At 41.1% G+C, this 13,616-nt stretch overlaps 1 protein-coding gene across 1 annotated transcript in view; it reads left to right on the top strand.

Moving 5' to 3' along the window:
* The window catches only part of LOC109915409 (insulin receptor-like), a 272,296-nt gene extending 260,211 nt beyond the window's left edge, over positions 1 to 12,085 (top strand). Inside the window, exons 15-16 of the mRNA XM_048613938.1 lie at positions 1,262 to 1,396; positions 2,603 to 12,085. Coding sequence (XP_048469895.1) covers positions 1,262 to 1,396; positions 2,603 to 2,963 — 496 coding nt within the window. The 3' untranslated portion in view covers positions 2,964 to 12,085. The remainder of the gene's footprint in view (positions 1 to 1,261; positions 1,397 to 2,602) is intronic.
* The last annotated feature ends 1,531 nt before the right edge of the window (positions 12,086 to 13,616 follow it).

Raw genomic sequence — 13,616 nt, forward strand, 5'->3', positions numbered from 1 at the left:
GTCTCTGCTTTGCTTGTCCCAGGATCTTGGTGTTGTCCCAGTCGAACACCAAGATCCTGGGACAAGCAAAGCCAAGACAAGCACGGGAATTCCTAGAGGCCTGGTTCTCCACTAAGAAGGCCATCAACAAACACATCGTGCTAGACCCTATATACACTCCACTACGAAGGAAAACCGGAAGTGAGACAATCCAGCTCAACGGACTCCAGAGTTTAAAAACCAGGCGGGAAAACACAACGGCACTTCATCGGAGGCTGCACTGATGATGTTACCCAGCAGGATAATGAAACATTTGCGGAACAATAAATGGTGCTATTTTAAAGCAGATACAGAAACAAAGAGAGTTGGGAATGTTCGAAGGTGGTAGGACAACTTGTGAGGACTCTGAAGTTGTAAAACGTATAAGAGATCCTTTATTAATAGAGAAATAACATTTTTAAGTAAGGAAGTGATACTAAACTTTTACAAATTGTTGGCTAGGTTGCAGCTGGTGTATTGTGTAGCAATTCTGGAAACCACATTTTAGGAAACATTTCAAGGTTCTGAAAAGGTGTAGAGAGTTTTACCAAGGCAATATCAATGATTGAGATGGTGATGGTGTGGTAAAGTCACTAGATTGGTAATTTAAAGTCTAGCACTCAGTAAGGTCATGGTTTCAAATCTCACCACAGTTTGGTGGAATTAAAATTCATGTCATAAATCTGGAATGTAACGCTATAGTCTCAGTACTGGTGACATCTGTCAGTGATTGTTGTCAAAACCCATCTGGTTCACTAGTGTCCTTTAGGAAAGGAAATCTGAGGTTACAATAACCTAGCAAACCACTCATTTCAAGGGCAACTGTTAGGCACTCTAGTGAAACCTACGTCCCATGAAGGAATAAAGAGAAAAATACACATGTTATGTGGAGAATTGTAGAAATTAGAAGGTTTCTCCTTAGATCACAGAAGGTTAAGAGACAAACCGAATGGGAATATGATAGACCAAGTAGAGAGTAACAGTTTCCTACGTCAAGTTGATTAGTTACCAGAGGTCAAAGATGCAAAGCAATTGGCAAAAAAAAACCCAGAAAAAAAATGAGAAAATTGTTCTCATTGAGACTTGGAATGCATTACCAGAGAGCTGGTGCAGAATCAACTTCCATAGGAACTTAGAAAGGGCTCAGTGGTCTTCTGTAACTCTAATAACAATAGTATGGAGGTTGGAAATGCCCGTTAGTCTATTTTAAGTTATTTTGAACTGCTCTTGCATTTGTTGTCAGGTCTTTTGGAGTTGTGCTTTGGGAAGTCAGCACTCTAGCAGAACAGCCATATCAAGGACTGTCAAATGAACAGGTTCTTAAGTTTGTTATGGATGGAGGCTTTTTGGATCGACCAGATAACTGCGCAGATCGATTGTGAGTATCCATGTTTTTGGTTAGCCAACTTTCTCCTATGCCCATCATCTCCATCAAATATAGACTGTGGACTTGGTTCCTAGTGATGCCAGTTTTCGCATCCTTACCATTGCTCTGGCTGAGTTGAGTGAGCTTGTATCCCAGTATGGATCCAACCTGGGATATTTATGATTAAAATATCGCAGTGATCACTGATCCCAGGCCATGCTCCTCATGGAACCCAGATAATTTGAAACACAAAACTTCAATTCCTCTCACTCACTCTGTCTCGCTTACTCTTGCTCGCCCTCTTTCTTGCTTGCTCTCTCGCGCGCCCTCTCTCTCTCGCTCGCCCTCTCTCTCTCGCTCGCTCACGCTCTCTCGCGCTGTCTCTCTGTCACACTCACTCTCTCATGCTCTCTCTCTCTCTGTCTTTCTCTCTCACTCTTCCCCCTCCCTTTTTCACTTTCACCCTCATTCTGTCTCTCTCTTATCCCCCCCACTTCCCAAGCTAATATTCCATTTCTGAGGCACTGCACTATTCATTTCCTTCTTTTCTCCTTGCCTCCCCTCTTCCTGTCCCTTAATTTCTCTCCTTTCTTTCCCCATTCTCCTCTCTTCCCTCCTCTAACCCAAACTGTTTTGCCACGCATGAAGTGCTTTTTTTGTTTCGGCACTGTTGTGATATAGGAAATGCGAAACTTTTGCAAATGGCAAACTACAGAAAACAGCAACATGACAGTGAACAGAAAATCTGCAGGCCCTTTGTTATGTTGTTGGATGAGGGGTAAAGGGAGGGGACACCAGGGAGTTGCTCTTTGCTAGAATGCATCATGGAATCTTTTGCATTCCCCTGAAACGGCGACAGGGTCTCAGCTGAATGTCTCATCCAACAGGCAGCACCTCTGACATTGCTGCACTCTCTCATTAATGCACTAATGTGTCACTGTACAGGGTGGTACTGTACCAACAGAGACAACACTGACACTGGGATGGGACCTTGGAATTAGAGTTATGTTTGGATTGCTTGTAGCAAAGAACTAGCATAGACAATAATGGGTCTAAATGTTATTTTTCTCCAGCACGCTAAGCTTCAATAATTCTTTATGTTACAGCTATTTTTGCAGAATTTATTCTTCTTTGTCTAAGTGGAGATTGCTTTTGTTTTTAGTTCCTTCGTGTTTGATCTTCCAGTAATAGTTTCCTGTGTTCCTTTTGTGATTCCAGACATACCCTGATGCAGATGTGCTGGCAGTACAATCCAAAAGCAAGGCCCACTTTCTTGGAGATCATCGAGATGCTGAAGGACGATCTTCACCCGAGTTTTCAAGATGTCTCCTTCTACTACAGCGAGGACAACAAGCCACCAGACACAGAGGAGTACGACATGGATTTTGAGAACATGGAAAGCATTCCACTTGATCCGTCTTCTTACTCACAGACAGAGACCCCCCTGAGTCACAGCCGGGACAATGGCCCCACCATGGGTCTCAGAGGCAACTATGATGAACACATACCATACACACACATGAACGGAGGGAAGAAGAACGGGCGAATATTGTCCTTGCCAAGGTCAAGCCCTTCATAACATTTCTTTTACCTCCCATTTCTTTCTGAATTTTAGTTGTTGGGCCCTTAGAACCTTGGGACCCAATTAAGGCTGCCACAGTTTGCTACACAAGGAAAGGACCTTTGCCTTTGTTTAAAAAAAAATATTTTTTTCTGCCAAGTGGCTGGTTATAAATGAATCAAACTGTGAAGAAACAAAACACGCATTCTCTAACAGTAGAAACATGTACACATACACATTGTGCCTACATACATGTACAGACATAACATTGCGCAAACGTGTGTGCACGCCCATACAGTTCAACACCTGTAAACAGTTTTATATTCTGATACATTGGCACGATTGCACATGCACAAGCGCTCACACAGAACACACACGTGTACATAGACACGCACACACTTACACGTGTGTACATAGACACACAAAAACAAAATCATATCAGTGAAGCATTTCCAAGGCTGCTATCAACATTGCTGTGGTTCCTAGCCAGGAAGTGACCTTTTGAACTTTCATCTGTGGAGTGCTTGAGGCTGAGAGGTTTAAGCCCAATTTTTGGGGGAAAACAATTTCCTTTTAGAAAGAAAGGTTAAGCGTGAAAGTATCTACGGTATAAAATGACAAAAAGTCCAATTTCATTTTCCTGAAGTGTGAACTTTTTAACAGTGGGATTCTTGCGGAACACAAACAAGAAAGTAAATCTGAATCTTCTACCAAATTCCAAAACCCTAACACTGATGTATAATTCTAAAAACAGAAAATCACAGCTAGAGGTCATTTTAGATGCAATGGTTGGGTAACAGTTTCTCAGACCAATAGTTGCTGTTTTCTCTCGTCTATGGGTTTTAAAAGACAAATCCTGTACTTGTAATGTTTTTTTGTACATAATTGATGTTTGTTGTATTTTCTCCACCAGGAACAGCTTTGCAATAATCAAGAAGTGTGTTTCTGGGGACCAGTAGTCCCAGAGGCACAATTTATTTTTGTAAAATGTGGACTAGCATACCAGAATTTACCCCCCACCCTCCCAACTTCCCTGATGTTTGAGGGACATTGCGTCAGGAAACAAAATATCTACAACTAACAAAACTCTGGGTTTCAGATTCTGCTTTAGGTTTCATCAGAGCTCTCTTGAAAGTTTTATTGTTGTGGCTTTTGAGACGAGGCAAGGCAAGTCAGTGAGCTCAACAGCAAGACCAATAGGAAATGATCTGGTCTTAAGATCATCTCTATGCCTCACCGTGTTGAAGGGGATTAGATGAGCAGGAGGAAATGGTGAATGTTCCAAGAAGAATTCTGCCTCTATTTGAGTTGGTAGAGTGAGGACAGGAAGGTGCAAAAAGCTGGAAGAGATTAATTAGGCAGATTTTGGATATGATGTTTCAGGTGTTTGCAAGTGAAAGCTGTGGTTCACCTAGGATTGGAAGCGTGAGCCAAGGAATAGCTAATGTGCCATATTTTCATAACTGCAGTGCACGTCAAATGGCAAAAACTCAATTGCCTTTTAAGCTCCTTTTCTCACTCATTCAAGACTGCAGAGATACAATTCAAGTTAGAGCAGGATTTGGGAGGAGGATTAGGTCAGGATGAGGGTAACTTACAACTGCTATTTTGATACCAACGTAAAATCAACGCAGACCAGGAATAAACTAGTTGCCTGCCCTTTATTCTCAATGTATGTTTAATTGGATTGGAAGATAGCAGAGAACAAAGGTGGGAGGACCAACTCTAATCTTAAACTTGTGAGAGGGAGAGAGAGATATTTGGAATTACATTGCATAATAATTGGAGAAGGAATTATTGTGGTCCCTGATATGTTTGTGTGTTGTTAGGCTAAAATCTGAAACCACAGAGAATTAATTGATCATTTGTTCTGTCTAACGTACAGGTCAACTCATGACTTGTAAATCTTGTGTCGTGATCAATAATCTGCTATCCTGACAGACATCAGGGAAAAAAAAATGTCATGGGTTTGTGCAAAGTACACAAAGCCCAGTGACGCTTAAGCTTTTAGACACAAAAAAAATCAAATTTATCTGTATTCCTCACACTAAAATTGATTTTGTTTTTGCCTGAACTCCCTGTTTGTGTTAGGGAGCAGAGGGGTTCAGCTTCTGTACATACCAACCCAAGATCTCTAAATCCCTCTTCTCCACTGTCCCTTGCCCACCACCTAGAAGTGGAGGGGAACTGGGGACAAACTGAAATGAGAGAGATTCCTGGCTTGTGTCCCCTGTCGGTAATGGAGGAGGAACTTGTGTTCCTTCAGCCAGTGACAAGCACATGTCTGTTGGAATAATAATTTTAAATGGAAATTGAATGAGATGTTGAGAGAGATTTAAAATAAATTGTGAGGCTGTAGGGGTAGATCAGAAGAAAGGACCTGACTGGGCTGCTCTACAGGGGGTCAGCACAGACTCTGGGCAGAAGGGTACTTTCTGTTTTGCTACGTTTGTTCCCTTGTGAGTTTAGCCTAGTAGAGTTGGGCTGGAGGGGATGATGTGTTTGCTAGAAATACAAACACACAGGTGACTAGTTGAGGCTCAGAAAACCTACAAGAGCCCATCCATGCATTCGATACAAAGATGTAGGAAACAACTGTGCAGGCAGAACAGGGTGGAGCAGAAGACAAGGTGAAAACTTTTAATGTAAATAAGACTGATGAAGTGCCATATGCTTCTTGTATCAGTATTTGTGCTTTACCTAATACCCAAGCTCCATTGATAGCTTGTGCCGTGACTGTGCTACAGCAATGCCTCCCTCTGTTTTAGTGGATAACTATCCTGCTGCTGCTCAACACAGAGCTTGCCTGTCTCCACAACCCTTTATAAGTCCTTTGGAATTGTGCGATGGAAGCTCTTGCCCGGCCAAAAGCAGGGATTAGGGAAAAGGGAGCCTGTAAGTGAGCAAATATCGACTGGCAATGCACACTGTGCATAGAGTCTGGGCTGAATGGCCTCATTCTGTGTTGTAATGTCTCTCATGGCTCCAGATTGACTGGCTCACATAGTGTTTGAAAAATCTGACCAGATGATTCCAACCCAAGCTATTTACCCACTTCAATCATTGAGATGTTTGTTTTCTCTACATGATCAGGTTTAAACTTGTCTTTTTGCCAAGCAGAAGGTTATATTTTCCCAACCCACCACCCCCACCCCCCCCAGATTCTATAGATTGAAGTGGGGTTTAATTCACCATGGGGTTTCTGTAAATTTTAAGCTTCAGTAACATCGGTCTATGTTGAAATATCCCATCCTTAAGTGAAAAATATGACAGTCATCAGTAACTCACTGTTGTTTCCATCAGGAGCTGTTTAATATAAAACAAAAATAGCTTGTGTTGTTCAGGTCTCCACACTCCATAGCCTCCAGTAAGCATCCAAGCGAACACTTTAATTCTTATTTTCCATGGCTGTAGTCAGATTCCATCCCAAGCTCACTGCTGGAAGGAATGGGCGCAGGAAGTGTGAAGTGATCACTGTGCTTACAGGATGCCCTATTTGTCTTACAGCGGTAGACCTGATACCAGCAAAACATATTCTGCACACTGCTGCCTGACCTGGCTCCCTAATCGATAATCTGACAAGGCTTACTTATTGAAATGTAGTCTCAATTGAACAAAATTATTGGTCACATCCATAATAATATCTTGCCTCCATCTGCCTTCCTAACAGCGCCATGAGTGTAGATACAGCTTACGGACTGTAGTATTTCAAGGTGACCATCATCTTCTCAAGGGCTGGTGGAAATGGACAAGGCATACTGACCTAGCCAGATATATGTGAAATGGAATAAAATTACAGACAATGTGTATAAAGTGGGAACTGCAGAGCTGTGGCATTGGGAGAGTGTGAAGCAGGGTCCGAATGCAGCTAAGGCAAATAACCTGGTACCGTAAATATTGCAGGACAACCAGTCAAGTTGCAGCTTGTTGCAAAGAGTGTTTTACTGCTTATTGTGGCTCATTCTCATTTTTTCACATTTCTGCAGTTTGTTTGGAAGGACTTGCCATGTCCTTTCTCTCTAACCCTAACCCATGATAACAGTGACCCAGCTAGCCCGTCAGTTCCATTTCATTCATGAAGGATCAGCTGGGAAGCCCACATGGAGGGTGTTGGGGACCAGAGGCAAAAAAACTGGAACTCTACAAAGGACACTGAATACTAATATGTCAGTGAATGCTGGATTTACTGGCTGAGTCTGACATCTAATTCACATCCCTGGTTGTCCTTTGACAAATCCCACAGTTCCCTATCACTGTCCAAAGATGTGCAAGCTAGCTAGATTAGCCATGTTAAATGTGGGGTTACAGCGGGGTCTCGGTGGGATTCTGTTCAGATTCAGTGGACTCTATCTACACTACAGGGATTCTATGATTCTTGTGCTGATGGTGATGTGCCCTTGGCTTGAGCTGCATTGGTCCAAATAATGAAGTTGTTGCCACAAGTGCTGTCTGTTGAGGAATTCAGGAGGAGGAGGAATGTAGGTATGGAGCTGAGGGAATGGGGTTGGTTTTGGTGTGGGGCTGGGGTTGATGTTATGCCAATAGGGTGGAAGTCAATCATCACAGCCACATGCCCCCAGAAAGCTGAAGGGAGAAGGGTGGTTGATTTCTGCATGTGTTACATCAACTGAGCAACATCTGTTGAGTAGAGGTATGGCTTTCCCCTTAGCCATTGTTGTCAAGATTTGAAACCTGAATCCCAGAGGGGAGGATGGAGTAGACGAAAGGATAGGGACAAGTGACTCAAAGCCAGAAAGGACGAGGTAGGGCAGGATGGTTTTCAAGTGTATAATTGTGCTGCCTTTGGGTGGGGGATGGGGGTTAAGTCTACGGTTAATAGTGAGTGGGGGGAATAATGAGCTTATTAACAGATTTTGCTTTGTAAATAGTGTGAAGTCGTTCGCTCTTAAGGTGCCTATATCTCTGTGTAGCATATGAATTATCTAGTAGAAACCAAGACAGCCCCTCACTCTAATATACATCTAGTGGCTGTCTCACACTACAATACCGGAGAGAAAATTCACACACTTTTGTAATTCTGAAGATTTTCTTATATTCAAAAAAATTAATATTTTATTTATTTTTATTAATGTTATAGAGATCACTGTACAGAATCCCAATTTACAGTCTACACAAAACAAAAACAAAAAAAAGGGTTTAGGGTTTGAAAATGTATTGTTGCTGATGAGAAAATGGGGAGAAGGATGTGGTGCGATGTAATTCTCTGGGACAATCTACCTCAGTGTTTCTTTCAGATATTAGTATATGTGCTCCTCTCAGTATTTCACAGTATTCTCTTCTGGGTCTAAATGCGTTTAGAGTTTGTTCCCTTCCCATCTATCTCTTCCTTTCCACCTTCTCTCCCCCGGAAGGCTGACTGACCACCAATGTAATTGACATCCGCCACATTTCACTTTGCATTTGCAGAGTCGCCTCCTTGTATTTTTTAAAAACCTACATGTTCAAATTGGAAATTGAGGGAGGTGGGTGAGAGAAGAGTAAGGAGCTGAGCGATAACAAAACACAGGGAAAGCAAAATGCCCCAGAAATTAGATGTAAATATACTTTTTTTTTAAAAACACATGTAATTGTCAGACCCCTTTGGCACAGAAAGCAGCTGATTTTAGGGTTTCCATGATTGAATCAGAATGTGGCAAAGTAAGATTCATCCCTGTGATTTGTTTTGTTCTTAGAAATTGTAAGGATTCGGGTTGGTTTTTATTAAACAAATCAGCATATGAGTTATATTTTAATATAATTCCAGAGAGCAAATTCAGAACAAGCCACTCTGTCCAAGGGCGGCTAGGGATGGCCAACCTGTGAAAAAAAAAAATAAAAAGAGACAAACAGGAATTGCTGGAGAAACTTAGCAGGTCCAGCAATATCTGTGGGGGGGGAGAGAAACAGAGTTTTGAAGTTCTGAGTCCAGTGTGATTCTCTTTCAGACTCCAAGTCTGTTTCTCTCCCCACAGATGCTACCAGACTGGTCCTTTCTGTCTTTATTTCAGATTTGTACAATCTGGTTTGAAATTGGAGAGCCGTAAATCTTAGCTGGTTTGGGAGAGTAAATTACTCATTAAACACAGAACAAAAGATGGGTGTGCGTTTATAGATGCTCCACTGCTGACAAGGTACTTCTTTTTCTTAAAAAAAAGTCTAACATGAGCAAAGGGAATAAATTATACTTTAGCAATAAAAGAAGTCTGAGCTTTGACAATTATGTAGCAGCAGACAGTGGTGATCAGTCAGCTGTCCATACTCCAGCCTGTGCTGTGATCTCCAACAGCTCCAGCAGCGAAGGAGAGGGTGTTAGTGTTCATCTGTTGATTCTGTGAAGCAGAAAATCCATACAAAGTATGCGTGTTTGTGTATTTGTCAATAGACACAACACGTGCCTACAACTGAACAACACCAGATGATACAGCATTGTTCCTCTGCAAATTAAATTATATTCTGAAGTGTGTATTAAGACTTGCTCCAAAAATCCTTCTCTTTTTTTTTCATTGCTGCTATGTACCCTTGCTCCAGATTTACAGCCCCACTAGCAGGACTTGTTCAGATTTATTTTTTGGTCCAACCAGCTCTGCTAACGAAATAAACCAATAATTAGTGATAGATTCTTTGACTCTTCAAAATTGCGTGCCATTTTCAATAAGCAGTGTGCCATACAATCTTGGTGCTGAATCAGATTGTTGCATTATTTTGAGTTTTTTTATTTTGCTTAAAGAAAAACAAGGTGCAGAATCCAATATTACCCTAGTCCTTGTTTGCATATGGCACAGTGCCATTGGCAAACTTCTACTTCTTCTCCTAAGCAGTTGGATTTCTCTTGGGTTTAGCAAGTAGGAGATGTTAGTGATCAGGAGCTGCCTCCGTTAAGCAGCTGTCAATCCACTCAGATGTTGAAAAATTAAATTAGGAGAATTCGTTTTTATTTTTTTTGAACAAGAGCCAGCATCTGAAAATGTAATTATCAGGTGAGTTTTTTTTTTTTAGTTATACTGTGAACATTTGGGCCTAGGAATGTGATATAAAATCTGTACTTACATTTTCACTGGAAGGGATTTGTAATGTTCCTTCAGGAAGCAGGGGAAAATAAAAATGACAACAGGACCAGCAAACTGGTCATTTGGGATTGTTTGGGAGGTGGTGGATAGGTTTTGCTGGTGCCATCCCACTTCAGTTGAATTTGATTTCTGGGACAGTACTTTAGTTTTCCCCATTCAGTTTTGCTTTTGCAGTGGAAATATGCATTTGCACTGGGAATATGTGTAGATTGAGATGCAACAGATCCTTTTGGAGTGTGCATACAGAGCTGGTCTTGCAGTTATTAACTCTGCCTTATGTCTCATGGTTAGGTCATTCAGCCCTCAACCATTCTGTACCATAACCAATTCAAACCAGCTCGTGTTTATGAAAGATTTGTGGACTTATTCCTCCTAAAGTTTACAGAAATATTGGTGCTTTTAATTAAGATCAGCATGAGCAGAGGTTAAGGATAAAAAGTGATTTTTATTTTAAAAATGACTTTTAAAAAAATCCAATATGAGAAGGAGTTTCCGGCAGAAATGGGTGCTAAAGGCTGAATTAGTCTAACGGTGATAAAACTCTAATGGCATTTGTAAATAAATTGGATGCTGAACCTAGAAATATACTAAACACATAGACAACAACTGAACTATTGATATTATGTTGAGCATATTATTATTGTTAAGGAAATAACAGCCAGATTTGCACATGCAATATTTGTATGTGTCAGAGAGGGTTGCAGTAAAAGGGAAAGGATATCACACTAGTGAACCACACTAATTTTATTTGTTGACACCATGGCTACCCCAAATAATAACCCTTTGAGTGTCTATTTTGGGTAACTTTACACAAATCTCACAACTATATTTAGAAGTCAACTTTCATCTGTGCCAAATCTGAACAAGTCCTTACGGTATTTCTGGAGCATGGGAAGACTCAGTTATCAGGGGTGTTTTATATGCAAACCAAGCAGGGCCATGAAAACAGATTTCGTTTTTTTTAATTATTAAGTCGAACTTTTATGGAATTTTTGGCAAGAATTTAAATGAAGTGATTTAATATATGTGATTTCAAACAGAAGTGGGGTACTGGGGGTGCAGCAAGTCTTTTTTTGTGCAAATATAACTTGTCTTTTTGCAAATTACTTTTATTTCTCATGCAGGAAGGAAAACAAAATATAAAGTATCGATAAGTATACAGACTATGTGCACAGTTTATTTTTGCATTTTGAAATAGAGTGGAGAGAGAATGCTTTATGAATCATCGCTGTTCCAATAGCAGTTACATCTGCCTGAGTTGACATGACAGCCATTAGCACAAACAAAGTGTATTAAAGAGAAAAAAGAAGCAATGTGTTCGCTTTTACAGTATGTAAATATATGTCTGATGTATAATAGAGAAAGAAAGTATGTTTCCTTAGGATATGGGGGGTATTAACAGGACGACTGTGTGTGTGTTAATCTGATACAGGTTACAGTTGCAGAGTTTTGTAACCATGTAGGTTAGTTACAAAGCACCCAATGACTCTCGTGTTTCCGAAAATATTTTGTGTTTCATTTTGGAAAACTGGAACTAATGTTTATATCAGATTGTCTACGTGGAGCTGAAAAAGAGCAATCCCTGTGTGCCATGACAACTGAAAGCATCTGGAAAATGTGTAGAGAATGTGATCTCAGAGGAAGTTAAACGTGGAAACTGAAGACAATTTTTTGACATGGGAATGGAATTGTATGAAGCTTCCAGTTTGCTTGATGTCTGGCTCCTTGGCTATCAGGCTCACAGCTCAGATTCTTGTTTTGATGTCTGTTCCAACAATGTGACACCCAATGGTTCTCCATCTCCAGAAGTGTCATTTGGAAGAGAAGAAGTTGACCAAGGGACAAAGTATGGGTGGCGAGAGGAGAACTTGCCCCTGGACATTTGTTGACTGATGGTCATTGACCACCCACCCCTCCCTCCCTTGAGTTGACATGTTGAGCAAGGGGAGGAAGAGATAGATGTGAGGCTGCTGCACCTGAACTTTACAACAGCTTTTGCTGAGAGAAACTGGCACCTTCTTGAGGGTTTGGAGAATCACTTCTTGAAAAATTTCAGTAAATGGGAGACGATGATTTAATCTTTTCTTTGTGTATTTTTGGGGGGAAAAAAAGCAAGGATTGAAAAGTCAGTTGTTAATACTGTGCTTGTTACTGTAGTAAAAACGCAAAACTGATTCTTGAAAGGGAAATGGTCTAAAATCGGTTTACACTGGGTTTGTTTTGTGATAAAGGATGCTTGTATTGTCTGATTTACACCATCTGTGTTTTTCCATCAAAAACTACCCACTTTCCACATCATATGTTGGATGCAGCTCTGGACAAGGCAGTGTTTTCTCAGGGATAACTTGGTGCATAGCAGTTTGGACTGTCATCAAGAGGGTTTTGGGTTCATATCCCACTCCAGACGTCAGTACTGTGGAAGAACTACACTGCCTGAAGTGCTCTCTTTCAGAGGAGACATCAACCTGAGATAGATGCCAGATCCTGCCCCAGCATTGGAAATCTGAGATGAAAACAAAGCGCGAGGAGAAATTCAACAGCTCTGGCAGCTTCTGTGAAGAGAGAAACAGACTTCATTGTTCAGTCCAATGTGACAGTTCAGAACTGCTTCATTTCCCATGAAGAGTCATACCAGATTCAAAACAGTAACTCTTCCTCCACAGATGCTGTCAGACCTGCTGAGTTTCACCAGCACAAACTATTGGGGACAGTCTAGAACGAGAGATCATGGATATAGAGTGAGAGATGGTAGATTCAAAACTGAGGTGAGGAGAAACTACTTCTCTGAAAGGGTTGTGAATGTGTGGAACTCACTGCCCCAGAGGCAGAATCAATCATCAGATTCAAGAAAAAAAAGACATGTTTCTGATGAAAAGCAAGATAGAGGGCAATGGGGAAGCAGGCAAGAAAGTGAAGTTGAGACCAGGATAAGATCAGCCATATTCATGTTAAATAGCAGAGCAGACTCAAAAGGGCTGAATTGCCTATTCCTGCTCCTAATTCCTATGTCCTATATTCTTATTGTCTTATTTTAATTCCATGTTAAAGTGAACAGTTTGCTGTCTCATATGGTCCCTTGGCATGGTTTTTGAAGAAGTGCGGGAAGTTCTCCATGGCCCGTACTTAACCCTGAACCTATGCAAACCGGTTAGGGCCATTATCAAGGAGCTGTTTGTGGAAGCTGCAGTGTACACATTGCCTGCATTGAAGCAGTGAGTATATTGCAAAAAAGTACTTCATTGGTTATAGATGGCTTTGGGGTGGCCTAAAGTTGTGAAAGGTGCCAAATCAATGCAAGTCTTTTATCATATCTCACTATGATATTCAGGAGCAAAGGACATTCCTTTCTCTCTTTTGCTAATCCAGTTTCCTCTTAAATGTATATATGCTGTTTGCTTTAACAACCCTTGCAGTAGCAGATTCCATATTCTCACCATTCCCAGGGTGAAGAAGATTCTCCTGAATTCCGTGATGGATTTATTAGTAACTGTCTTATTGTGGGTAACTTTGGACTCCTACTGCTTACACCATCACCCATAAGTAGAAAGGTTTTCTCCACCATTGCCCCATCAAGCCCTTCCTGAATTTGAAAGACCTCTCTCAA

This window comes from Rhincodon typus, chromosome 29, assembly GCF_021869965.1.
Source record: "Rhincodon typus isolate 14 chromosome 29, sRhiTyp1.1, whole genome shotgun sequence".
Lineage (NCBI taxonomy): Eukaryota > Metazoa > Chordata > Chondrichthyes > Orectolobiformes > Rhincodontidae > Rhincodon > Rhincodon typus.